The sequence below is a fragment of the Ambystoma mexicanum genome, chromosome 7p, assembly GCF_040938575.1.
Source record: "Ambystoma mexicanum isolate Mex_15411 chromosome 7p, UKY_AmexF1_1, whole genome shotgun sequence".
Classification (NCBI taxonomy): Eukaryota; Metazoa; Chordata; class Amphibia; order Caudata; family Ambystomatidae; genus Ambystoma; species Ambystoma mexicanum.
This window is the reverse complement of record NC_090939.1, coordinates 480,664,927-480,690,812: the sequence shown is the minus strand read 5'-3', so window position 1 is coordinate 480,690,812 and position 25,886 is coordinate 480,664,927. Positions and strand designations below refer to the sequence as shown.

Below are 25,886 nucleotides of genomic sequence, written 5' to 3'. Positions count from 1 at the left end.
GTACTTCACCCGTTCGCACCACATACTTCACCCGTTCCATCCACACACTTCACCCGTTCCATCTACATAATTTACCTTTCCATCTAGATACTTCAGCCTACCGTCCACATATTTCACCCGTTCCATCCTGTTCACCTATCCCACCCTGTTCCTCATTTCTGCCTTGTTTGTCCATTCCACCCAGTTCATCCGTATCACCCAGTTCATCCGTACCACCCAGTTCATCCGTACCGCCCGGTTCATCCGTTCCACCCGGTTCATCCGTTCCACCCTGTTCATCCGTTCCACCCAGTTCATCCGTTCCACCCAGTTCATCCGTTACTTGTTCCAACCCCATACTTCCATACTTCCTCGGTTCCAACTACATTTTTCATTTGATCAATCCACTTCACCCGTTCCATCCACATACTTCAATCATTCTATTCAATATATTTGACCCATTTTGTCCACACACTTCACCCGTTCCTTCCTCATACTATATACATCACCCGTTCTTCCAGATCCATCCTCCGTTCCTGCCACCCACTACACCCGTTTCTTCCCTTTACCACATCTGTTCCTTCCAACCACTTCACCCGTTCATCCACATACATCACACGTTTACTCCACACTCTACACCCACTCTGCACTCTATACCCGCTCCGCACCCACACTATACTCTACATCTGCTCAACACCCTACATTGGCTGAACACCACTGCACAATAAATCCGCTCAACACCCTACGTCTGTTCAAGACCATCACGCCCAACATCCTCTCAACACCCAAACGTGTACGACACCCTACATCCGCTCCACTCTATTAACCACTCACACAACCTACCTTTGCACCACAACCTACATCTGTACCACGCTCTTATATGTTCCACGCATTCGTCCGCTCCAGGCACTCGTCCGCTCCATGCACTCGTCCGCTCCACACATTTGTCCGTTCTACGCATTCATCCGTTCTACGCATTCATCCGCTCTACGCACCCATCCGCTCCACGTACTCATTAACTCCACTCATTCATCCACTTCACGCACTCGTCCGTTCCATGCACTGGTCCGCTATACGCATTCGTCAGCTATACACACTCGCCCGCTCTACGCATTCATCCGCTCTGCACACTCCTCTGTTCTTATGCACTCCTCCGCTCTTAAATAATAATAATATTAATAATTTGGCACTTATATAGCACTACGAACCCTCAGGTATCTGAGCGCTTCTTATTATTACCCACGGTGTGTGGTGCTCATTTAGCGACCTCGGAAGGATGAAAGGCTGAGTTTGGCCCCGCCGGGATTCGAACCTGCGTTAGCAGGCTCTGCACAGATGTCAAAGCGAGTGTTCTACTCGCTGTGCCACTTGACCGGCTACATCTGCTCTTACGTACTCATCCGCTCTAAACACTCATCCGCTCTATGCACTCATCCGCTCTATACATTCATCCGCTCTACGCACTCATCCGCTCTACACACTCATCCGTTCTACACACTCATCGACCCTACGCGCTTCAGCCACTCTACCGACTTCATCCACTCCACTCACTTCGTTCATTCATCCTGCATTATCGGTTCAGCCCATGTCACTTGTCGTACGCACTCGATCTGTTCCGTGCTCTCTATCTGTCCCATGCACTACACCCGTCTCATGTACTTGAATCGTCTATTCAATACTTTCCATTTATGTCATGCACTCATACATTCCATGCCATCTGTCTGTGTACTCATCAGTCTCCTGTATTCATCTTTCCATCCTCTTCTCTTTATTCATTTCGTCCATTTTGTTCCTTTCGTCCATTGCAATCATTACATACATTTTATTAATTTCAACCGCATTACTGTTTTCATACGATTTATTCTTTTTATCCACTTCACTGTTTTGATCTACTTTACTTATTCTATTCTGTTTGTCCTTTTAGTTTACATTAGCGGTTATTAGTTGTCGATTTCTTGCTTGGATCTTGATGTTGGATTGTTATTTGTCTTATTGTTATTTAAGATCTAGTAGTTTGGGTTAGTTGAATTGTTGTTAGCTGCTTTATTCCTCACGTCCAACATTGATCCTCTTGTCCATTGCATTTATTTTGTCCATTTCGTTAATTTCAGCCACTTTACCGCTCTCGTACAACGTATTCTTTTTATCTACTTCGCAGGTTTCATCCTTTTTACTCATTCCATTTTGTTTGTCCTTTTTAGCTGACCAATAGAGGTTAATTCGTTTTCAATTTGTCGCTTGGCTCATGATGCTGCGTTGCTATTTATGATCTAGTATATGGTAAAGTCATTGAGATGATGTTATTCAGTTTGAGTTAGTTTGAGTACGGGTCGGATTTAGGGGAAGAGCCAAGTTTTCAGTAATTTGCGGAAAGACACGAGGTCTTCAGTGAGGTGGATGTGGGGTGGGAGTGCGTTCCACAGCGTGGGGGCCAAGGCTGAGAATGATGATCTGTCTAACCTGACTGAGTTTGTTTTAGGTGTGACTAGGAGGCCGGCTGAGCTTGATCTTAGAGTATGTGGAGGGTGATAGGGTTTTAGTTTGTCTTGAAGATATTGAGGTTGGGTTTTATGCAGTGCTCGGTGAGAAATGCATAAGGTTTTGAAGGTCACCCTTCGGGCAACCGGAAGCCAGTGCAGAGTTTTGAGGGCTGGGGAGATGTGGTCTCTCGGGCCGAGCGCTAGTAGCAGTTTGGCTACAGCGTTTTGTGCTCTTTGTAGTTTATTCAGTTGGTATGCGTGTACTCCGAGGTAGAGAGGGTTAACGTAGTCCAGTCTTGATATAACAATTGATTGGACCGCGGAGAGTCTGTTGGGAAAGGAGAGGTATGAAAAGATGCGCATAAGAGTTTTAAGGTGGTAGTGGCAGGACTTTGAGACGTTGTTGACTTGGCGCGAGAGTGTTAGGTCAGAGTCTAGGGTGCATCCAAGGTTTTTTACTGAATTAGAGGGAGTCGTTGAGTTTCCCATGGCAGATGGCTAGGGTAGTGGGTGTGGAAGAAGTTTGGAGTTGCCACATACCGTGATTTCGGTTTTGGAGGGTTTTAGCAAGAGGTGGTGTGTGGTCATCCAGAGCTCTATGTCGAGGAGGCAGGAAGCAAGGTCAGGTCAGAAGTTGGGTTTTGAGTTCAGGAGTTTTAGAATTAGTTGAGTGTCATCAGCGTAGTTATTCCTGGGGGAGTGGCCATGTAGAGATTGAACAGGAGGGCTGATAGGCATGCTCCTTGTGGAACTCCCGTGTCGACTGGTCGGGTTTAGGAGGAATAGGTGGAGAGTAGTGTTATTTGGTACCTATATTTGAGGAACGAAGCTATCCATTTGAGAGCGGTTCCACAAATTCCTAGGGAGTGGAGGCGGTCAAGGAGTATTGCGTGATTGATTGTGTCGAAGGCGGCGGAAAGATCAAGAAGGATTAACGTGGCGCATCCCGCGGAGTCTGCCGTGTTTTTAAGGTCATCCCAGATTGAGGTTAGGGTGGTTTTAGTTCTGTGTCGGGCTCTGAAACCTGATTGTGCGGGGTCTAGGAGATTGTTGGCTTTGACAAAGGCATTTAGTTGGCAGTAGGCGGTTCGGTCGATGAGTTTGGCAAGGAACCTGGTGTTTGAGATGGGGCGGTCGTTTTTGGGCTCGAGAGGGTTGAGGGAAGGTTTTTTTATTAGAGGTTTGACATGAACCGTTTTGAATGCGTCGGGAAAAATTCCTGAGGAAAGGGAGTCATTTATGATGGATCTTGCGTGTTCTCCTGCGCAGGTAGAAGCGAACATTTCTTTGAGGGTTGTGGCCGGGCAAGGGTCTAGCAGAGAGCCGGATAGTTTGCGGGCAGAGAGAAGTTTGAGAAATTGGTCGGGTGAAATTGGACCAAAGGAGTCGAATGTTGGTTGGGTAGTGGTCGCAGTCGGGGGTTGGCCGGTATGGGGTTGGGTTGCCTGGTGGGTGTAAGAGAGCTAGTTTGTTGGTTAGAGCGTTTGTTCTTTCGAGAGCTGTGGTGTAAAAGTGGAGAGAGAGTGAGTCGCAAAGTGATTGTGAGGGCGTCGGGACGCTGGTAGTGCATGATGGTTTGGTGAATTCGGTGATGATTTTGTGAAGTTCTTTGCTGGGGGTTTTACAGTTTAGGATTCGGGAGTTCTAATGGGCTTTTTTTGCTTTCAGGATTTCGGCCTTGTACTGATGAAGGTGCCCGGCCAAGGTGGATCTGCTGAGGGGGGGTTTGGTCTTTCCGCCATTTGCGTTCTAGGTATTTATATAGTTGTTTAGTGGTCTTCAATTCAGGTGTGAACCATCTAGGGAAAAGGCCACGGCGGGCTGATGGTTTGCAAGAGGGTGTGAGCTGCATTAGTGAGGTGTTGAGCCATGAGTCAAAGGCGTCGGGGGTTGGTTGATTATTGATTTGGCAGGTAGATGGAGGAGACTGTCGGCTAGGTCAGGAAGGATTATTAGTTTTTTCCAGCATTTGCATAGATTCAGAGGGTCAGGTTCGGGTACGGGAAGCGGGTCGGGTGAGTGAATGGCGAAAGAAACAATGAAGTGATCAGACCAGATGATAGGGGTAGGAGGGTTTAGATGTATCCGGTTGTGGGAGCTGAAGTTGGCATCAAGAGTGTGTCCTTTATAGTGAGTCGGGCCGTTTATGTGGGGTTGGAGGTTAATCGCGTCTAGGACGTCAACCAGAGAATGTGTCATAGGGTTCGTGGGGATGTCGAGCCATATGTTGAAATCTCCTAGAAGGGTGAGGTTGGGATGGTTTAGTTGAAGGGTGGCAATAGAGTCGCAGAGGTTGTTTGAGAGTTGTCTATCGTAGCCAGGGGGTCTGTAGATTATTTGGAAGCTGTGTGAGAATGAAGGGGAAAGGGATAGTTTAACGAGGAGTGATTCGCAGGAAGGAATGGAAGGTTGGTTGTCGATGATTGAGGCGTGGAAGTGAGACTTGATGACGAATGCTATTCCTCCTCCTCTAGAGGGATGGTTCAGTGGGATGAGGGAGTAATCGGAGGGGGGAAGGCATCATTGGCTTCATTGCCGATAGGGGCGAAGTCGTCAAAGAACCAGGTTTCGGTGATGAAGACCATGTCTGGTTTGTCAGAGGCGAGTGGTCGGGGGGGATGATGGTGGGGGTTAATGGGAAAAGTGGGGGGTGCATGATTGCTGGGCAGGGTGTGTCCATTCAATTGAGCAATCTGTAATGTGAAAGACACTGGCCAGTAACTCATGACAAAGCTTTACAGAGAAGAACATAAACACATGAATAATGGCTACTATGGCACTGCCAAGCACTGTGCTGCCATGGATTTGTGCCCCCTTGTTTTTCCAAGTCAACTAGAATAAGATGTTTCACATGGACGCACTAGGGCGAACAAAAGGCCCAGGTTAAAAAAAGAAAATGACAAGCAGTCATGAAATGTGATATTCAGGGTTTTCATCATTGTGTTTTAGTAGCACCTGGTTACCGATGTGTGCTCATTGAACTGCATAATCAATACTTTGTTCCATAACATCTCATAGAAGCAAAGCTACTTTAAGGATCATGTACAGCAACACATCCAAAAACAAGACTGTATTCAGGATTCGACCCACAGCAACAAAACCATGCCTTTGCAACTAATATGGGCGAGAGTGGGTGAGGTCAAGGAGGCAGGACGTGAGTTGTGGGGTGCAGGCTTGCAGGCTGAGGGCTGGGTATTTTACAGTAGGCTTAAACGGCAGGGTTAATTCTGAACGGGCAGTCAAAGTGCCAGGGATAGGAACCAAGGGTGGGCGCGCAAGGTAGGAACTCAGGTGAGAATCCTGGGGCAAAGGGAGACAGATGTATATATACATATATTTTGGGCTCTATATGCATCACAGCTGGCTCGAAAGAAAGACAGCACTATAAAAGTGGGGGGTAATATATAGAAGAAGGACAAAGAGAGCAGGTATAGTGGGGAGAAGTGCTAACCAGGGGGAGGGGAGAAAATGTGTCAATAATGAATTCCCCTTTTCGTAAAAAGGGGGTAATGCTTGACTCCCTGGATTTGCTGCACACTATGTGCATAACTGTTTCCTTGTTCTCCATTAGCAGCCCTTAACCGATACCCAGGATCTATTTTCAGCGATCGCTTATCAATTCTTTTTTTCCCATCCCGTAAATTCCATAAAAGTTAACCCAACCGCAAATCATGTTAACTTCAGTATATTCCCTGTTTGCAGAGTCCTAGTGTATGCCTGATTGACAATCCCAATATACCACTTTGTAGGGGACAATAAGAGCATGTGTAGAGTGGAAAGCTGCCTGTCGGGGTGGAGGCCACTTGCTCCCTCCCAGTAAGTGGGGTGTGCCTGGGATTTTCCAATAGGGGGAAGAGGGGCACATTTATACTCAAGGTCGGGTAGTCCACGAAATTAGAGGCAGGTTGAAAGTCTAAGTAGCACAAGAGTAGCTAGCTAAGAGCCCAGACATGTAGGTCAAGGATGAAAGAGCAATGTGGAGGTGATCGGGCAAGTTCACAACGTCCATTAGAACACTCCTAGCTAGTGAAACTAAAATACGTCCCAGTTGGAGCAAATTTCTTACAGTAAGTGAGTCCTCTTTTCCATTGAGCCAGACTCAGATGCTGGGTGATGGAAAATTGCTTTGAATGAGATACGCTTGCCAGAAGACACACTCTATCCTGTATGAAGAATACGCTCAGAGTGAAAAAAGTGAGTCTTTCTCTGAGTGAGTGAGACTCACTTCTCAGAAGCGTTGCTCCGCAGTAGGGAAGAAAAAGAGCAGAATATCACTCACTCCTCTCTGCTAATGAAAACCTTGGCAGATCCAAATCAAAGCAAAAGGAATTACTGGACAATGAATACATTGAGAGATTTCCACACATGCTGGTGCCACTGTGTCATATCGGCCTGTCTGGGCGATCTCAAACAACAACAGTTATGACTATAAAGCTAGCGAGTAGAGAGCGTCATGATTATCTATTCTAAAGCAAGAGTGATGTTTTGGCATACATAATGTATAGTCATGACCTTCTGGTAGCAGCAGCCCCTAAGTGTTGACCTTTGTATTTGCCTTGGTGTGGGCTCTGGGAGAAGCAGACAGATTGCAATATTATATACATACAACGAAGAAGAGTTAACACGCACCTACTACTCTGAAGTTCATGCTGAAATGGTATAGGCATACATGCTCAGCATTTCGTGTGTGTGCCAGCGCAAACAACAAACTTTACTAATAACCCTCAGCCTCCGTGTCAGACCCGGCAAGCTAATATTCACAAATCTGTCTAGATGTGATGCAAGCTAATATTCACAATTCTGTCTGGATGTGACGCAAGCTAATATTCACAATTCTGTCGAGATGGCACACAGGCTAATCTTCACAGTTCTGTCTAGATGTGACCCAAGAGTATGTTATGATAAGTCATTTATAACTGGGTTTGATGCAAACTTATATTCACAATACTGTCTATATGTGACGCAAGCTAATATTGACCATTCTGTCTGGATGTGATGCAAACTAATATTCACAATTCTGTTTGTATGTGATGCAAGCTAATACTCACAGTTCTGTCTAGATGTGACACCGGCTTATCTCCACAGTTCAGTGTAGATGTGATGTCTGAGGAACTCATTGTGGCAACAGTAAAGAAAGACATAGGGCCTCATTACACGGTAGGCGGTAAGGGTTTACCGGTACCGGTATTTTACCGGTACCAGTAAATCCTTACCGCCTTACTACGAGGTCCCTTTGCAGGTTGGAGATTTTAACGCCTGCCTTTTGCAGGCGTTAAAAACCAACCCGCAAAGGGACCCAGGGAGCTAATTACGGTACCGCAATTTGCGGTGCCGTAATTAGCGCCTTCCCCATTCCCATTATGCCCTATGGGGCAAAAATGGGAATGGGGAAGGGCAATGGTGGAAGGGGGAATTACCGCCCGGCCAACCTTGGAATGGGGCGGTAATTCCCCTTTCCACCAAGGCGGTGCCGGTATTTTACCGGCATGAACTATGGCGCTAATAGCGCCATGGTTCTCCGCCTACCGTGTAATGAGGCCCATAGTTTAAGTGTGTTTATTAAACTGCAAAGGTAGGTCGAAAAAATGTCTAATCTAAACCTAAATCTAAGATGGGAGCAAGCTTCAACCATCAAATAATGATAAGGCAGTCCTAGTGGCGTTGTGTCAAATAAATGGGCCTATGCTAAGAAAAACCTATTGCCAATCCTTACGCTAAATACAAAAACAAGTGTGGGATAATGTTCTTAAGAAAGAAAGAAGTGTTCTCAAATGATAAGTCAGGATGCAGTACTTGAGGTCTCCCTTCCCCACGTTTTCAGCATGGGACTTGGAGCTTTCCCAGCATGAGCTAACAGTTCCGCTGTCAGCAATCAAGACATTCGGTGGTTAAATCTCTTTTCTATGAAAAAGTCTCTTGCCGTTGTGGGCCTGATGTATTCAAATAAACAAAGAGTTCCTTTTCACAAAAATCTTGGGTGATGTCTTTTCCACCCCTGAGTCGCCCTCCTCTGGGCTCGGACACTTTTCAATTTTTAACCTCCCGCCACCGGGTTCACTATGGCTTTCAACACAATCTTCTGTGTGACTTTTATGAATCTTAATGTCTTTTTTTAACAGTTGCCTGTGGGCATCCCTCGACAGGTTCACTCTTGTCAACACACTGTATTTCGGGACTTTAGACTTCGCCCCCTTTTTATCGGCATCCCTCGTTCAGGTTCATTCTTGACATCTTGTGTTTTCCATTCAACTCTTACGATGCAGGATTCACTTCCCTTGTCTTCACAATCATCTGTCGGTCAAAGATTTTCAACTGTACAGAGGATTTTACAAGACCCCTGTATGACCACTTTGACTCCTCTTCTTGCCTTTCCCAAGGCCTTCTGGTTACAGTAGTTTAAACAATCGAGTAAATGCCCAGAGTTTTCTGAGTGAGTACCCAAGTAGTGTCGGATTCCTCTGTTGCTGGCTTTCCCCCTTTTACAACAATTGCTCTTTATGCTTTCAAAGTTCAATTAGCCATTTGTTAATTTTTGTTCAACAGAGTCTGGTTTCTTATCGACTCTCCCCTCGACTCACCAGCTGTGATTAACTGTTTGTCTTTCTTTCTTCTCGGAGTCAAGGTTGGTACCACAGAGACAAGCATCTCTTCCCAGCTTGGTTATCAGCGGAGGAGGGTCTTGTGTACCATTGACATCTGCTGTAAAACACTCTGGCTATTGTTCACGGCCCTACGATTCCTTCTGCGGAAAGGGCAAGGTCACTTCTCTCCTTGTCACCCTCTCAGTCGGTAGGCACCGTCTTTCTCCTCCTCTTGAACTGCCGTGCTGAGTTAACTCCCTGGACGTACGTACTGCCTTGCTTGTATTGTGCTCTTGTGCTCCACCTTTTTTCCCTGTGGGGAAGGGAGAGGGCCGTCAGGTGTTTGTGGTTCATGTCAATTGCCTGACTTTGGCTGATGCTGGTGTAGAGGAGGAGCCAAATGCCTCTACCAGAAGACCCACCCCTATTCTGCCTAGATGTTGGAAACGGGAAATTGCGACATGTACAACGCCGATAATGATACCTATACCGCGAAAGATCTTTGAAACAAGGTATCCACTGAGAAAGCCCTATAAAATGTACCAACAGTGAGATGACAGTCTCTTGAGAGAGATCCCCGAAGATGTGTAAAACTGAATAAAAGAGAAGATGAGTGGTGTCACATGAAGTGAAGATGGCGCACTAAGAAGAATGATCAAAGAAGAGAATGTATAGACCTTATGGAATCTGATGATGAAATAAAGAACGGAGTAACCTTTCATCTGCGGAATTAAGATTGCACGTGTAAAGAGCACTGAAAAAAATATAAGTCGTTTTATAACTGTACAGATGCTGCAACGTAAGTAGACTAAGTAATCATGAAGGCTGGCTATACGTAGTGAATAGACTGCAGGTGGTGCTGCCAATATACATATACATGTTTAGAATCTGGATTTTCGATGAATTAGAGAAGGGCCGAATACATGGCGCAGCAGAGAAAACAGCTGAAAATCGAAGAAGGATCAAGAAGGCTGTCTGGCCCAGTATCAAGGGTTGGGGCAGCCAAGTACTGGATATCTATTCAAGGAGATACAAAGAACGTGAGAAGTGAGGCAAGCTCCTGTTAAGGTGAAACAGAAAGACACTAGCAGTGCCAAGTTTTATTAATTTGATATCATTAAATGAGAAGAAGGAGCTAAACACGGTCTTCTGTCACATGGGCTAGATGGAAATAGAACATGGGCAAGAAGTACCAAGACTTGAAGATAAGAATGTGCTCGCACTCCCTTCTATTCTCAGGAGCAGTGATACTTTGCAAGGCCAAGTTCAAAGACAATTCAGATGGCAGGTGGCATGAGTGATAATGGATTTTGGGCTAATTGTGTGAGGAGGCATGGTCAAGTCCACCCACCATCACCTGGGGTACCAGCTTGCGTGCTGCTAGCGAGTCAAATTTTCAAGAAGGTTACAAGTGTACCAACCAATTATAGAGGGCTGTGTATTAAAGAGCCCTATAGTTTGAGCGCCAATGGTGTGTTGTGTATCTAACAAATATTGAGGATGACTTGCACAAGGGGTGGGCATAAGTTGTCCACCTGACTATAGAGACCCAATCACAATCCAATCCCCTACCGAAAGTATACTTAGATGTTCCCCGTAGACCAACCACATTTCTAAATACGTTGTCTTAGTTTGCCACATAGTATGACGTCACATATGATGAGTATTTGCTATGAAAGTGTGATTTTTTATGTGATGCATTGAGATTATGCTGTGAGATGTCAATTGATGTCCGATGTACTCCCTGTTTTAGATAATTGAGAATAAAACAGATCACCTTTACCAACTTCCTAAATCGGTCTTGTTATTGGTTTAAGAGTTACTCTGCATCCCCATCCATCTAATGACGCGCTACCTCATTTAAAAGGGTTCACTGGTGTTGGGACATGTCAGGTTAATAGCATGAGTGTTAGTCCGTCGTCCTTTGTAATATGCGAGAATGTTCGCATAGGAAAGGGTTGGGGGTAAAGTGCTTGTGTATCCTATGTGGTAAGTTGGGGAAAAGTTATCAGAAGAAGGGGGATACTGCATCTCACCCGTCAGTGTTCCACTTTCACTCCCTGAGGACCCCCCATCTAGGTGATGTTCCCTCATTGGTCAACCCCCAGGAACTGGATCCAATAGCAACGGCCGTGTCATGGCCACCTGGATGACAGACCCCCGGGGACTAGTCAGGGAGACATCTTCAGGTTTCTCACAAATAAAAGCTAATCTTCACAGTATTGTCTAGATGTGATGCAGGCTAATGTTCACAATTCTGTCCAGATGTGACGCAAGCTAATGTTGATAATCCTGTCTGGATGTGATGCAAGCTAATATTCACAATCATGTCTATATGTGACACAGGCTAATCTTCACAGTTCTGTCTAGATGTGATGCAAGCTATATTCACAAACCTGTCCAGATGTCACACAGGGTAATCTTCACAGTTCTGTCTTGATGTTTAATGCAAGCTAATTTTCACAATTATGTCTAGATGCGACATAGGCTAATCTTCACAGTTCTGTCTAGATGTGACCCAAGCTAATATTCACAATTCTGTCTGGATGTGGCACAGGCTAATCTTCAGAGTTCTTTCTAGATGTGACGCACGCTAATATTCACAATTCTGTATAAATGTGATGCAAGCTAATATTCACAATTCTACCCCATCAATAACTGCCCAAAATGTAAACTGGGGCCGACTAACCCAATTGGCTTGATTCAACGTATGGTAACCTTACACACTGAGACTAGAATCAGAAAGGCTATCGTATGCAATTTGGGTAAATGCTGACTATGGCTGATAAGCAACTAGTAGGCTTAGTGTCTAGGGAATAGGATCTCGGGAAATTAGATGGGTGGCGTAGTTAATGGAGCACAGCAATGGCTGATATGGCTGACTAACACAATCCGGCTAAATGCGAGATTAGATTAATATACAAACTGTGGTCTGGATGCATCAGTAAACCAGGTAATAGAGAAGAAGATGGGATTAGATCTGGTTGGTCAGTTTAGTGGGGAGCAGGGGTCACAATCAGGGGAAAAGAAAGTAGAGGGGGTTAAAGAGTATGAGAGAATGAGAAATATGCATGGGAAAGGCAAGAAAACATCAAGAAAGTAGGAAACAGGCCACAGTGGAGGAAGTGGAACAGAGGGAGAGAGAGGGGGGGAAGCACGAGAGAGTGAGTGAAATGCATGAAAAATGCATGGGGAAGGCGTGAAAAAAGGCAAGAAATTGCAAGAAAGCAGGAAACAGGCCTCAGTGGAGGATGGGGCACAGAGGGCCAGAGCGGGGGAAAAGAGCACGAGAGAGCAAGAGAAATGCACAAAAAAGGCATGGAAAGGAGAGAAAAAAGGCAAGAAAACCAGCAAGAAAGAGAGAAAGAAAGAAACAGGCCTAAGTGGTGGAGGGGCCGCAGAGAGTGAAAGAGTGGGCACTTTACCTCGCAAGGGAAGGACACAGGATGTTTTGTGAAATTCAATACAAGTAGAAATTCTCAGATGTGACTAACCAAGAATGCCCTGGTTTGCTTTTGTTCTCATTGCGACTGTGCAAAATGGCTGGATGTGCATGTGGGCATGCACAGAAAGAACGTATGCTTAGAGCCATAGCCATTACCCTGAAGTGCAGTGAATTGATGTTGCTCGGTTCTGCTCTTCTCTGCTTGTGCCAATACTGCATCAGGGCACTGTAAGTAAAGGATTTCTTATATTGCTGAGGGGTTTTGCTGAACTCTACTATGGGGGGACTGTGCAAAATGGTTCATGAGCTTTGCTAATTGTGTATTATTTAGAAAGAGTAGGTGCTTTTGTTGGGTGGTGGCTGCCAGCTAATTGTGTTCCATTCACTTTTCTTTTTTTTAAAACTCTATTTATAGATGGTCTCGGCAGATACAACTCACCGCACAGTCACAATCATAATACATACATGTTATCCAACATATATCTTATGGTACACTTACATTAATACCGAGGCGCCATCGTCTGAGGACATTTCACATAAGTACATTCAAAACGGGGCCCATATGTCTTTGGGTTGGTTAGTTGTAGGTACAGTCAGTGTTTATTGTTCCTCACACTCATTAACATATGACAGTTCTCGAGGAAAGTTCTCAATGTTCGGCGGAGAGGAGCTCTTCCAACAATGCAGTATACACCTTTTTGTTATTACACACTAGACATTAAACAATATCCTAGTTTCCGCACTCTTGCCAATGTCTCCAAACAGGTATTTTTGGGGAGTCATACAGGCCGGAATTTGAGTTATCTCCTCAATCACTTCTGCCACTTTTTCCCAGAACTCTGCTTTCGCAGGGCATTGCCAATACATGTGAAACAACCCCGCCTGAGGTGTTTTGCATTTGGTGCAGTCCCCGGTCACCCCAGTAGTAAACTTGGCCACTTTAGCTGGGGTATAGTGAAGTCTTTTTTAAGGACCTTGAACTGGATCAAACGTAGGCCCGTGTTCAGCGAGACTGTTTTGGTGAGTATACAGTATTTGGACCATTTCTCGTCTGTGATGGTTACATTCAAGTCTTCCTCCCATTTAGCTTTAATATTAATTATGGGGGTTGGGGAGTGTGTCTGCAGATTAAAAATAATGGACCGGATATCGATTGGTGATGCCGGAAATTTCTCCAACCAAATATGGAGTGAGCGATCTGATAAGTCATACCAATGTCTGGCGAATTGTGCCTGTGCAACTTGATAGTATAACTCAAAATCTGGCGCTGTGATACCCCTGGAACAGTACGGTTCGGTCATTTTCTCCCATTTCATTCGAGCAGTTTTCCCATCCCAGAGGAACGTTACTATCATCGAACGTAACTTTGTAAAAAAAAGGTTCTTCCCGGCCATATGGGTATATTAACGAACAGATAAAGCAATTTAGGGAGGACTACCATTTTTAGTATGGCAACTCGGCCATACATGGATATGGGAAGTTTGGCCCAGATCTAGAACTTAGCGTGTTTCATTCACTTTTCTAAGGGTGTGTCTTTTACACACAGCAAAGAGGCGTTTGTTGGCTTGTGGGAACTAATTTATTGCATCAAATACTACAATGAGTTTTCTACACATCCTGGAACTGTGTGCACTGGGTTGCTAGGATTTGTTCATAGCAGGGTTCTCCATGAGAGTGAAGGTTCTTCCCCAGGGTTAAGCCACTGTAGTCATTCTTGGTTTGGTGTCCCAGGAAATGAAAGCCTTTAGTGGAAGGTTAGACTTCCACCAGGGTTCCTGGGAGACCCATCCGCTTGCATGTGTTCGAGCCCTGACCTTTTGCCATCAATGTGAACATGCACATTTCCCTGTAATCTGAGTCCACATAAACAAACTCAACAGACTTCTAAGGACTCAACTCTCACTGGCGCCTTTTCTCTTGTAGGAAACAGATGTATAGGTATATCTTTTTCAGTTTTAAGTAGTGCTCGGCTGGGTTCTAAACGCACCTTACATGCACTATGCACTGGCCAATAGAAATATTATATAGAGATTTTATGTTTATATTTTTATTTAAGTCAATTGGTTTGTGTACAATAAACATTACATCATTCTAATACAATTCTTATTATATACTGTTATTAAAGCCAATTTCATATTTCTGCTCCAGAAAGACAACTTAGCAATAACAAAATAAATGCGAGGTCCATTCATTAGTCTGAACCAACATTCCTCTATATTTATAAGAACAAGTTTCAGGATGTACAGATCACCTAAATACCAAATTACTCACTCTGCTCAGGGCTAAACATTCACTGTAAACGTGTTTTCTACCATGTCACACCATAAGCAGAAATGATAAATGCACTTAGACCTTGCAAGGGTTCTGAGCCGTTATAAATTCATTTGTTGGCAGTAAAGTAAAACAAAACTTTATGTAAAATGTAGCGTAGCTTCATTAGGACATTTGTCTATGCATGGCTGGAGAGAGTGAAAATAAGGGAATACCTTTACATAGTCCTGGGATCTAACTAGCATCAACTATATTACACTAGTTCCATTTAATCAACCACACTTTAAAGTCTTTATAAAGCGGGGCAGAATTCGTATGAAGTGTGCCGTTATATTATAATTCGATCATGAATTCACCACAATCTTCCATAAGCGACCCAACCAACATAGCGGCACCCTTCCACTTAAATGTTGGAGTCGCTTTAAGTAGTTCATCGAGTTCTCTCGCACTCATTTAATTATGAGGTTTAATTTGATCCTTCTCAACATCATACATGCAAAAATAGAGAAGTAAGGGCTACTTCCATCTGCATCACTTGCACAGGAGTGCATCGCGATAGGGATCTCCATAGGCGTCCCTCCAATGTATCTAACCAATTACGGAAGAGCTTAGCCCAACATTCCAATCCGTAAAAATCTGCAGGTACCAATTGCTCTATATAAATCGTCCTCAGCGGAATCATGGAAAGACCTCCGTATCTGATATGGAAATTCTTGATGTTTGCCATCAAGGGACGTGTTTTCAGTTCTGTATGTAGGAAGGGCATTTGGTCTGACCTCTGTCTGCATATACACATGACTTTCACTACTTTCACAAGAGCCATATTATATCATAAAAAACAGATACAAGAGGACAACGTGAGCCGTTGTGATGTAAAACACACGGTTGTACATTTGTTCACATTAGTATCCAAGTTATTAGTGCCCAAGTAATTATCAATTGCCGCCAAAGAACGTTGTAAGCCAATACGAGCGTGAGCTAAAATTATTAGACCATGGGCATTAGTGAGCCAGGACAGGCTTTTATGGGAAACTGGGGGCAGAAAATGACTAACTTTGTTTAGTTCATTTTACCAGATTTGATAAATGCAGATTGAGTAACAAGGGTGCCGACACGCAGCCTTACTTAGGTCCGTGTTCGGTTTTAATGGGTTGAGAAAAGGACCTTATAGCTCAGCACAATCATTGTCATGAAGGGAAGGGCAGGGCACTCTACTTAACACTACTTAACTCGTCTCTTCTCTTACATTGCCCTCATCCCACTATAGAAGTGTCAACATAGAAAGCAAATAAGTGTAGGGAGGAGCAAGTAATCACCAGGGACCCCAGGAGGAAGCAGCTAAAGAAAGGAAGAAGGGAGGGTCTGATCCTGCCAGAGGCACTTGCACTGCACCCCCTGGACTCCCTGCAAATGCCAGAAACGTGCTTTATCTGATACTGTATGAGGATTGGTGATCAGTATTGGACATTTCATAAAGTGGTAAAGTTCTTCTGTACGCTTCATTTAATGTTGAATGTAGACATGAGGTAGGTCAGTAAAGTATCCATATATGTAAACGTTATACTATTGATAAACTCTTGCAGCTCCTTCAGTTGATTATTGCACGTTTTCGTAGATTTCTTCGAATAACATTTCACTTAATGCGATTTCACCAAATTTGTCTAACGGGAAATGGTATATGTGTAATGCATAATAGGTGGGGTGTGGGCTAAGGGTATAAATCAGGGTAGGGATCGACGAGGAGAGCTGTGAGGGGTGTAATGCATAATAGGTGGGGGCGTGGGCTAAGGGTATAAATCAGGGTAGGGATCGACGAGGAGAGCTGTGAGGGGTGTAATGCATAATAGGTGGGGTGTGGGCTAAGGGTATAAATCAGGGTAGGGATCGACGAGGAGAGCTGTGAGGGGTGTAATGCATAATAGGTGGGGTGTGGGCTAAGGGTATAAATCAGGGTAGGGATCGACGAGGAGAGCTGTGAGGGGTGTAATGCATAATAGGTGGGGTGTGGGCTAAGGGTATAAATCAGGGTAGGGATCGACGAGGAGGGCTGTGAGGGGTCTCCCCCCCACATTATTTTAAAAAAAGTACAAAAAGTAAAAAGTAGATTTCGTTTTTCGGTTAAATGGATTCGGTGAAATCTCCGTTTGGAGAAATATTTTTTAAGAAATCACATACATCCATTATTGCCCAACTTGTTAACAGTGTTATTGTAAATGTGTCTGGTGTTCTGAGAGCATATCATCCTCCAGGACCACGCGATATAAGGCGCATATCCGAAAATGGTTTGATCTGCCAGAGACCTTTCTTGCACCAATCGAACATCACATTTAATATTTCCATGACATGCCCCTATCCTAGCAGCCAGAATAGCATTGCCCTTGGTTTGCAATTGGGTTCTTCTGATGGGATGTTCGGAGTATGTGAGTTTACTGCATATTGAGTTAGAGGGCAGTAGGTAACTTCATATGTTTTTTATTGATATAATTTGAGAAACCTATTTTTATTGATCAGCTCTACACCCTGAGGCACGAGAAAGATGTTAAAGTGTTTTTCTGATTTCTTTTCTCAGGGTCATTATGAAACCCACACATCTTTCACCATGTGTGATTGGCGGCTGGAGTGGCACATCAAAGTAAAGGATGAAACTAGAATGAGTTGCTGTTCTGTGTGTTGCACTTCGTGGCACTGCAGGGCTTGCACGTGTTGGTGTGCTTATGGATTGAAAAGTCAATGCAAGAGTGTGTACTGGGTGTCTGGAAAGAGTGAGCAGAGTCACTTATAATGAGGGCGCCATGAGGGGTACAGTGGCGATGAAACACAGTGAGCAACGAGAGGTGTAGCACACAGTGGTGATGGTTAAGGGTGATTAGATGACAGTAAAACTACCCAGTAAGCTCAAGAAGGGGCTTTCCCGATGTTTGCATGCCATGCAGGAGGAGCAATGTTTGGATAAAGCAGTCAGTCAGGACCAAAGAACAGTGCTGGCCTTAGTGGTAGCAGCGCCCCGGGCAGAAAAAAACAATTTGGCGCCTCCCACCCCTTCCGGCCATGCGTCCCTGGTCAATTGGTGGGTGTGCGGGCACCAAATGTTTCTTTTTGTGGTGGGAGAAATGTAATTTCAAAATTAAATGTGCTTGCGGGAGCTGGCGCATTTAACAACAATAGGGTGCTGCGACACCCTATTAAGATGATTATCGCCCCACTGCTGAGCCGGAGCAGGGTGGTAATTATCTCAATAGGGTGCCCTATTGTTGTTAAATGCACCCGCGAGCGCATTTAATTTCAAAATGACACTTCAACCACAGCAGCTCGGATTAGCCCTTGAAAGTCTCCCCTGTGCAGGCGCCCTGGGGGGCTAATTGCGCCCTGGGGGATTATGGTGCCCAGGGCAGTCTCCCGGCCAGCCCCGCCCTAAGGTTGGCTCCACCAAAGAAGGATAGGTTTGGAATCCCAATCAAATAGCCGGTGTTACTATGTACTAGGTGGGGGTCTCTTATCTGTATTTTTCAGCTAAATTGTGGTTCTGGATTTGAGAGTTGTGGCTGAAGCATAAGGTAGGTGGGTAACCACTGGTCCATGGTTACATGTTATCTGGTTTGGATATTCATCTTACCTGAGCAGTAGCCAGACAGTTTAGTAAGCATCGAGGATCATGGGGGCTTTAGGCCATAACACTCACAATGAGCAACCATATGTGGTGTGAACTGTTCTTAAATAAAATGGTTTGGTAGTGAACACCTTCACATGTTTTGTGCATTTTCCTCCGCTGTATATATGTCAGAGTGCTGCCAGATTCCTCGACGTTGCCTAACTTGTGTTCTGAAGCTTGTGCACAGTGATCTAGCATTCGATGCGTTGACCTAAGCCACTTAGTATCTCTTTTTCATAGCCCAAGACTTTCATTTGTGTTTGCCAAGAACTGTTTCATTTGCCACAGCGTGGAACATCAAAAGTTAAATGCTACCGTATGTGAAGTGGTTCTTTGGGCAAGAATGGTTCTGCCTTTGTTCACTTTCCCATTTCCAAAAAAGGCAGTGAGGTTGTTTTTAGAGGCACCTTAGAATGAGCAGTGAACCGTTGCCCCCTACTTTTCAGGTGGCGGGATATACATTCGGAAGGGTTATCTAAACATAAGTATATTACTCTGCACCTTCTTTGGTTGTGTGCCATCATACCATAGCATAGAATGCCCTTCAACAAGGTACCCAGGATCCCTGAGTACGCACTTAGAAACCTCTGGGTATTAAGTGCGTTATAAATAACCTATCATATCCAAGACTATTTATTCTCCATAATGCACAATATCCTAGAAGCCTGCTTTGGAGGGGCCATTGTACCAGCCACCTAGCTGAACAGCCTATCCACACTTTATGTCAGTGAGTGGGCACTCTAGGGCGTGGATGGGCAGCAACGGGGAAGAGAGATGAAGGCATGCAATGATCTCCCCATCCCTCATTCCCTGGTTCCCGATAGTGATTTGTGTATAGATGTATATTCTTTGCAATGTTTTATGGGATTGGATCAATGCATATGGTTGGCAATTGATCCATAGCTCTATCATGGATTGCCATTGATTTATGAAATAGTATCCAGGCTCATCAAGGTTGTGACAAATAAAATGCATGCTTCTGGCATACCACTGTAATAATCCAACAAGTATATTCGCTGGGTAGTTGCCGACTTAAGCAGGCTGCACCTACAACTGGTGGCAATTATATTTGCTCATCCTTAAACACCTCTGTAAATGCCTTTATGATATACACGAATTGTTATTTCCTGAATGATTTATGTCTGCTGCTATATGTTTTGTGGTCCACACTCACTTATTATATTTTGCCAGGATACACATTACACATTATATATAGGAACACAGCATTACTGTCCCAACCCGTGACCAGACGTGGGTCCCATGCCTGCTGGGCCTAGAGACCCGAGCATCTCCTCACTGATGAGGCCCAACAAGGCTGAAACATGCATGGGGTTGCTTGTGATCTCGTGCAGAAGGGTTGTGACCTAGCATTTTGTGCTGGACTGCCCCTTTTGGGGTGGGACCAAGCCCGATTTGCATATGGTCTTTCCCTTTCTGTAATGGCTTGACAAGTGAAGAACGATGGTCTTGAGGGTTGCCCAGAGCAATGTCAGAGGTTAAGATTCATTCTAAACCTTCCAGCCATCACCTCTTTGTTTTTGCTTTGTCACCCCGAGTGGGACGGGTATGCCAGACGTGGGTCCCGTGCCTGCTCGGCCTAGAGACCCAAGCTACTGTGAAGCCCAATAAGGCTGAAACATGTCTGGGGATGCTTGCGGGCTCATGCAGAAGGGATGTGACCTAGCAGTTCGGGCTGGACTGCCCCTTTTGGGGGAGGACCAAGCCTGATTTGCATGTGGTCCTTCCCCTTCTGTAATGGCTTGGCAGGCTGAAAAACGATGGTCTGGAGGGTTGCCCAGAGCTTTGCCCGTGGTTATGATTATTTCAAAACCTTCCAGCCCTTACCTTTTTTTTTCTAAAGTCACCCTGAGTGGGACGGGTATGCCCAGATGTGGGTCCTGAGTCTGCCGGGCATAGAGGCCCAAGCTACTCCTCACTGATGAGGCTCAACAAGGCTGAAGCATGCCTAGGGCTGCTTGTGGTCTCATGCAGAAGGGTTGTGACCTAGCAGTTTGTGCTGGACTGCCCCTTTTGGGGTGGGGCCAAGCCTGATTTGCATATGGTCTTTCCCCTTCTGTAATGGCTGGGCAGGCAAAGAACATGGTCTGGAGGGTTGCCCAGAGCAATGCTGGAGGTTAAGATTCATTCTAAACCTTCCAGCCATCACTGTTTTTGTGTCTCCCCTGTAGTTTAACATAGATAAGTGGATACATTTAGATCTTTGTGTTGTTTGTAAGCAACATAAACTCATGGAGGGATAAACAGGGAATGACACATTAATTAAATCTAGTCATTGAATTTCAATCTGAGAGAACCCATAACCCATTTCTTAGTGGCAAAATAAAAATGGCCAAATAGCATGCTCATTTAGCTGCCTATTTCCCAGATTCCTTACCAAGGAGTATGGATAATCTTCCCAGAAAGAAAAGGATGGACCCGAACATAAAATGTGATACATCTAAAAAAAACGTGCTTATATGAACCATACGTACCTCCTTCCCCATTAAATCCATTGTCCGCCAAAGGTTGTTGTAATCTAAGAAGGCGAAGGGGTTCCATACGGGGGGGAATGCGCCCCGGAAAGGATATGACTTGCCCTAGAATAGAGAAGACATTGCAACCAAGTCATTCATTAAGTAACATACAACAAGGTTATAACATAGATCTTACTTAGCAGACCTTGCATTACTGCAATAGTTCAAACCATTTTTATTATTACTAAAATACATGTTATCTGATGAAGTATTTGATCCACCCATTTCTTGAAGGGCTCTGGAGGGAGACTAGCCCTGTTTAAACATTCGTACTTCATGCACGTGTAGTATTCAAGTAACCCCCTCATTCATTTACACAATATGGCACTTGATTTGTACCTAGAGATTGGCTTATCCATCCATGCTGCATAGAGCAAAGCCAATGCAGCATGGAGCAGTTTGCTATCATTTCTGGATTCTGTCATCTTTGGAAACAGGCAGCTTTTGAACAACAAAAAATGGATCTCCATATCCAGATGACTTGATCCTGATGGCCTCTTCAATGTCACCCTCACTTTAAATTTGGGAGGCTAGCTCAGGGGCAACGCGTTTGTCTTGGAAAACCAATGCAACACAGGTTTGAATCCTGGTCTTGCGCTTAGAAACTGGTCTCTGGTATTAAGCACGTAATAAATTAACAATTATATACATTATAAAGATGTACAGCAACTAGACCATCAGAACACATTTTCTGAGACAGATGTTCTTATCTTACATAAACAAGGATTGCCAATGACAACAGTTTGGGCTTTCATGTAGGCATGGGAAAGGTACTTTCCAGGCACTGTCATAGTAGTATTAACTGACCATTCAAGGTAGCAGCTGCAGAAGGGTGCACGTACTTGTGCATCCAACAGCAGTGCTTGGCAAATGCCTAATACTTATACACAAGCCAAAACTGTTGGCTTGGAAAATGCATGTTTTTAACAGGACTTTAGTGACGAACATGCATAGTCCCTATAAATCAAGTGACTGAAGACAGATCTGCTTAAGACGTTTCTTTTTACACCACAAACATATTTACTGCTCCAATTAAGTCATTGGGCCTCATTACGACCCAGGCGTTAAGGGTTAACGCCGTCGTTAACCCTTAACGCCTATTCTGATTTTAACGGCTGCTCTTAGCAGCCGTTAAAATCCATGGCGCTAACCTGCCATGATGCTAATTACGCCACCGCAATTTACGGTGGCGTAATTAGCGCCTTCCCCACTCCCATTATGCCCTATGGGGCAAAAATGGGAATGGGGAAGGGAAAATGGGAAATGGGGATTTACCGCCCCACTCACCTTGGAATGGGGCGGTAAATCCACCATCCACCATGGTGTAAACATAGTTTACACCATGGTGGTAAAGTTGGCGCAATTAGCGCCTGGGTCGTAATGACCCCCATTAACTTTAAAAAGACTGCTTTAAAAAAACACTGCGGGCACTTCGAGCACAAGGTTTGTTGGTAACACTTGATTAAAGAAAGCTTAAAGAGGTCCAATGGGGAGGGGTTTTGGCTGGGAGGTGCAGGAATTGGATGGGAATGGCCATAGAGATTAGCGAGGCCATGAGCAATGGGTCGGCAAGTAACCAAACAACACCTACAACCTTTTTGTCACTCATCCTATCCCATTTCTCCCTATCTATAGTCTAATAGCCCAAACTAAAAAAGGAGTGAATAAGGTTGTGTGATGGGAGTATGTGACAACAGCGAAAATAAAGAAACTTTTTGTGGGGCTGGGAATCTTTGGTCATACTGAGACACCAGTAATTTAGGTTAAGTAAAGCCCCCAGAAAAATGACAATAAACAAGTCCCTATGCATGAAGTGTTTGGAGCTCTTGACAGGATTTGTCACAATAAAAATGACTCATTGAGGCAGCAAAAAATGGTCCTGTGATTCTCGTAGGAAATGTCTCAATTATCCACCACATCACATCACAGAAACCATTCAAATTAAAGACCTTCTAAATGATAGTGTACTGACGGGGTGACGAATCTGCAATCTAGTGGCAAACTGGTATTCCTCTGCCCTCCAGGAATGGCAGTCGTAGGCTGTTGAACAGAACAGTATTTTAGTCTATGCAGGAGTTTTGGACCAACTGTTCATGAATCACTTTTCCCGGATAATGATCCAACTTCCCTTTCAAAAGTTGTAGACAGGCTCCAAAGGCCACAGATGAGTTCTTAAGTTTTGATCTCATATAAAGGATAGGGCCTCATCATGAGTTGGGCGGTGCAGTAGAGATGCGTCAGTAATAGAATTACTGCCACATTAGTGCACCTCCTTCTAGCAACCCCAGCCAATTATACATTCCTCAGAACAGACAGAAACTCCGCCAGAGGTGGTGGGGTGGCATTCATGCCAAAACCACACTGGGACTGAGTCGGTTCACACACCCGTACCAACTCCTGTGAACCTTTGACTGTAAAACTCCCCCTCACTAATTCCAGAACCATAACAATGCATCTAATTTACAGACCTCCTGTACCTTTGCGCTCCTTCGAGGAAGAAATCAATGCACTCTTGTCCGCCAATACGAAACCCACCTCAAAAATCCTTTTACTAGGTGACCTTAACCTTGGTTTCAATGACCCGTCTGGCACGCAGGCTACATCCATTGCCAGCACCCTAGTGGAGCTTGGCTACTCTCAAAGAGTCCTTCTCCCCACCCATAACAAAGGCAGAATCCTCGATTGGATAGCAGATATTAACTGCAGCACAAACATCACTTCCACTGAGCCTCAATCCTGGACTGACCACTCCCTCCTCATTTAACCTCCAAGATCGCATCCATCCTAACACGGACCACCTCATTGCCCCATCCATGCCTACCAGAAACAAAAATAATATTACTGTAGACAAGTTCCTGCTTCTCCTCCAACCTCTACTTCAGCCCACCATTGCCTCCTCCGACCCATCCAGATTTGGTGGACCTCTATAACAAAAACTCGACCACGGCGCTAGACAACATTGCCCCTTTAAAAATGTGCAAAAGCAAACCCAAAGCACACCTCAATTCGTGGTACACCCCGAAACTGAAAACCCTAAGAAACGAAAAAAGAAAATGCGAAACCTCCTGGAGAAATAACCCCTCCCCAGTCAACAAAGACATTATGCTCAAAACCTCAGCTAGATACAAAGAGGAAATTCTGACAGCTAAAAAAGAAACCTATAATAATAGGATTGAAAAGGTGAGCTCAATCTCCAGAGAACTGTTCACTATCTTAAGAGAGCTTGATCTCCTATCCCCTCTACTGATAACTGCATCAAAGACAAGACCTGGTGCACAAAAATTCAAGAAGCCTTAACCAATAAAATCACCCTGCTTCAAAAGAAAATAGTAGCTAAAAACAGAACTTGATTCCACAGCAGACCACGCTCAAATCTACCCCTATCTTGCCAAAATCACCACACTTATTCAAATTTGCTTCAGTATCCAACCAAGAAGTAATTAACATTATTGCCTCACTGAAACCCTCCAATCGCCAAGGTGACCCATGTCCAGCTTTGGTCATAAAAGATACAGCTAAAGAATTGGCCCCTTTCATAACCACCTTCATTAATTCCTCCATCCGCATGCACAGTCACCGTCCCAACCAACCTGAAGAATTCTTGGGTACTCCCACTACTAAAAAAAACCTACACTCGATCCCAGCATCCCGACTAACTTCCGTCCTATCACCACGGTACCTTTTCTCCTTAAAGTCATTGGCAAGGCCTCCTATAACCAAATTCAAACTTACCTTGAGGCGCATAAACTACTCGGACTCCGACAATCTGGATTCAGGCCCCAACATGGGACAGAAACTGCCCTGATCGATCTGAAGATCCGGATCCATGACCTGAAGGACTAGGGGAAATCCACCATCTTGCTTCTGTTGGACCCGTCAGCCACCTTTGATCTGGTTGATCACAAAGTGCTCTGTAGACACCTTTCCACCACGGCTCACCTTTCAACAGAAGCAACAGCATGGATCCAGTCTTTCCTCAACAATTGATCCATGAGAATTTTCTCTGCCTCTGTAGCAGCTGACCCTATCCCCATCACTTTCAGTGTTCCACAAGGTTCATGTGTATCACCTACCACGTACAATGTGTTAACCAAGCCCCTGTTTGATGATCTGGAACATCTGGGTGTCACCTACACTAACTATGCAGATGACACCCAGATCCTCTTGCCACTGTCAGGAGATTACGACACAGACCTTGCCCTTTTCAACAAAATGTACCTCATCATTCAGGCTTGGATGGCCACTCATGGTCTCTGCCTGAATGATGAAAAGACCGAGCTAGTTCTGTTAGCCTCCCCTACCAACATGAAGAAATTGAGCAACCTATACCGATCATTCAACATCGATGGTAATGATATAAAGGTGGCCGACCAGGTTAACACATTGGGTTTGCAGGTTAGTGCAACTGCTTCAACCACTGCATACACTTGCAAGCTTATCCATTCTTGCAAACCCTTTCTCTCCCCGGAAAGTTGTATGACCCTAGCGCGCGCACTAGCTTTATCCAAAATTGACTACTATAATGCCCTTATTTAGGAGCAAGTCAATCTTACCATCAACAAACTACACATTTTGCAGAATAACGCCCTCAGAACTGCCTTGGACACCCTCAGACGGCAACATATCTCTACAACCAGACGGAACAACAATTGGCTTTCGATCCCAACAAGAATCCAGCTCAAAACATCCTCCCTTACTTATAAATGCCTTAATAACACTGCCCTTCAATACTTGGCAGAAAGATTTGTCAAAAACAACCCCACCAGACCTACCAGGACGACCAACACCGGCCGCCTAAGGGTGCCAAGGTACAAAACCAAAAGAGTGGGGGGTAGCAGCTTCCCAATAATGGCTGCCCAACTATGGAACTCTCTCCCCCACAGACTACGCACAGACCAATCCTTCTACAAATTCAGAAAAGACACCAAACAGTGGTTGATCTCCAAA

At 44.7% G+C, this 25,886-nt stretch overlaps 1 protein-coding gene across 1 annotated transcript in view; it reads right to left on the bottom strand.

The window, feature by feature from the left end:
- LOC138526129 (amine oxidase [flavin-containing]-like) overlaps positions 1–25,886 on the bottom strand; it is a 569,128-nt gene that overhangs the window by 239,471 nt on the left and 303,771 nt on the right. Inside the window, exon 4 of the mRNA XM_069636504.1 lies at positions 20,898–21,002. Within this exon, the coding sequence (XP_069492605.1) occupies positions 20,898–21,002 (105 nt within the window). The remainder of the gene's footprint in view (positions 1–20,897; positions 21,003–25,886) is intronic.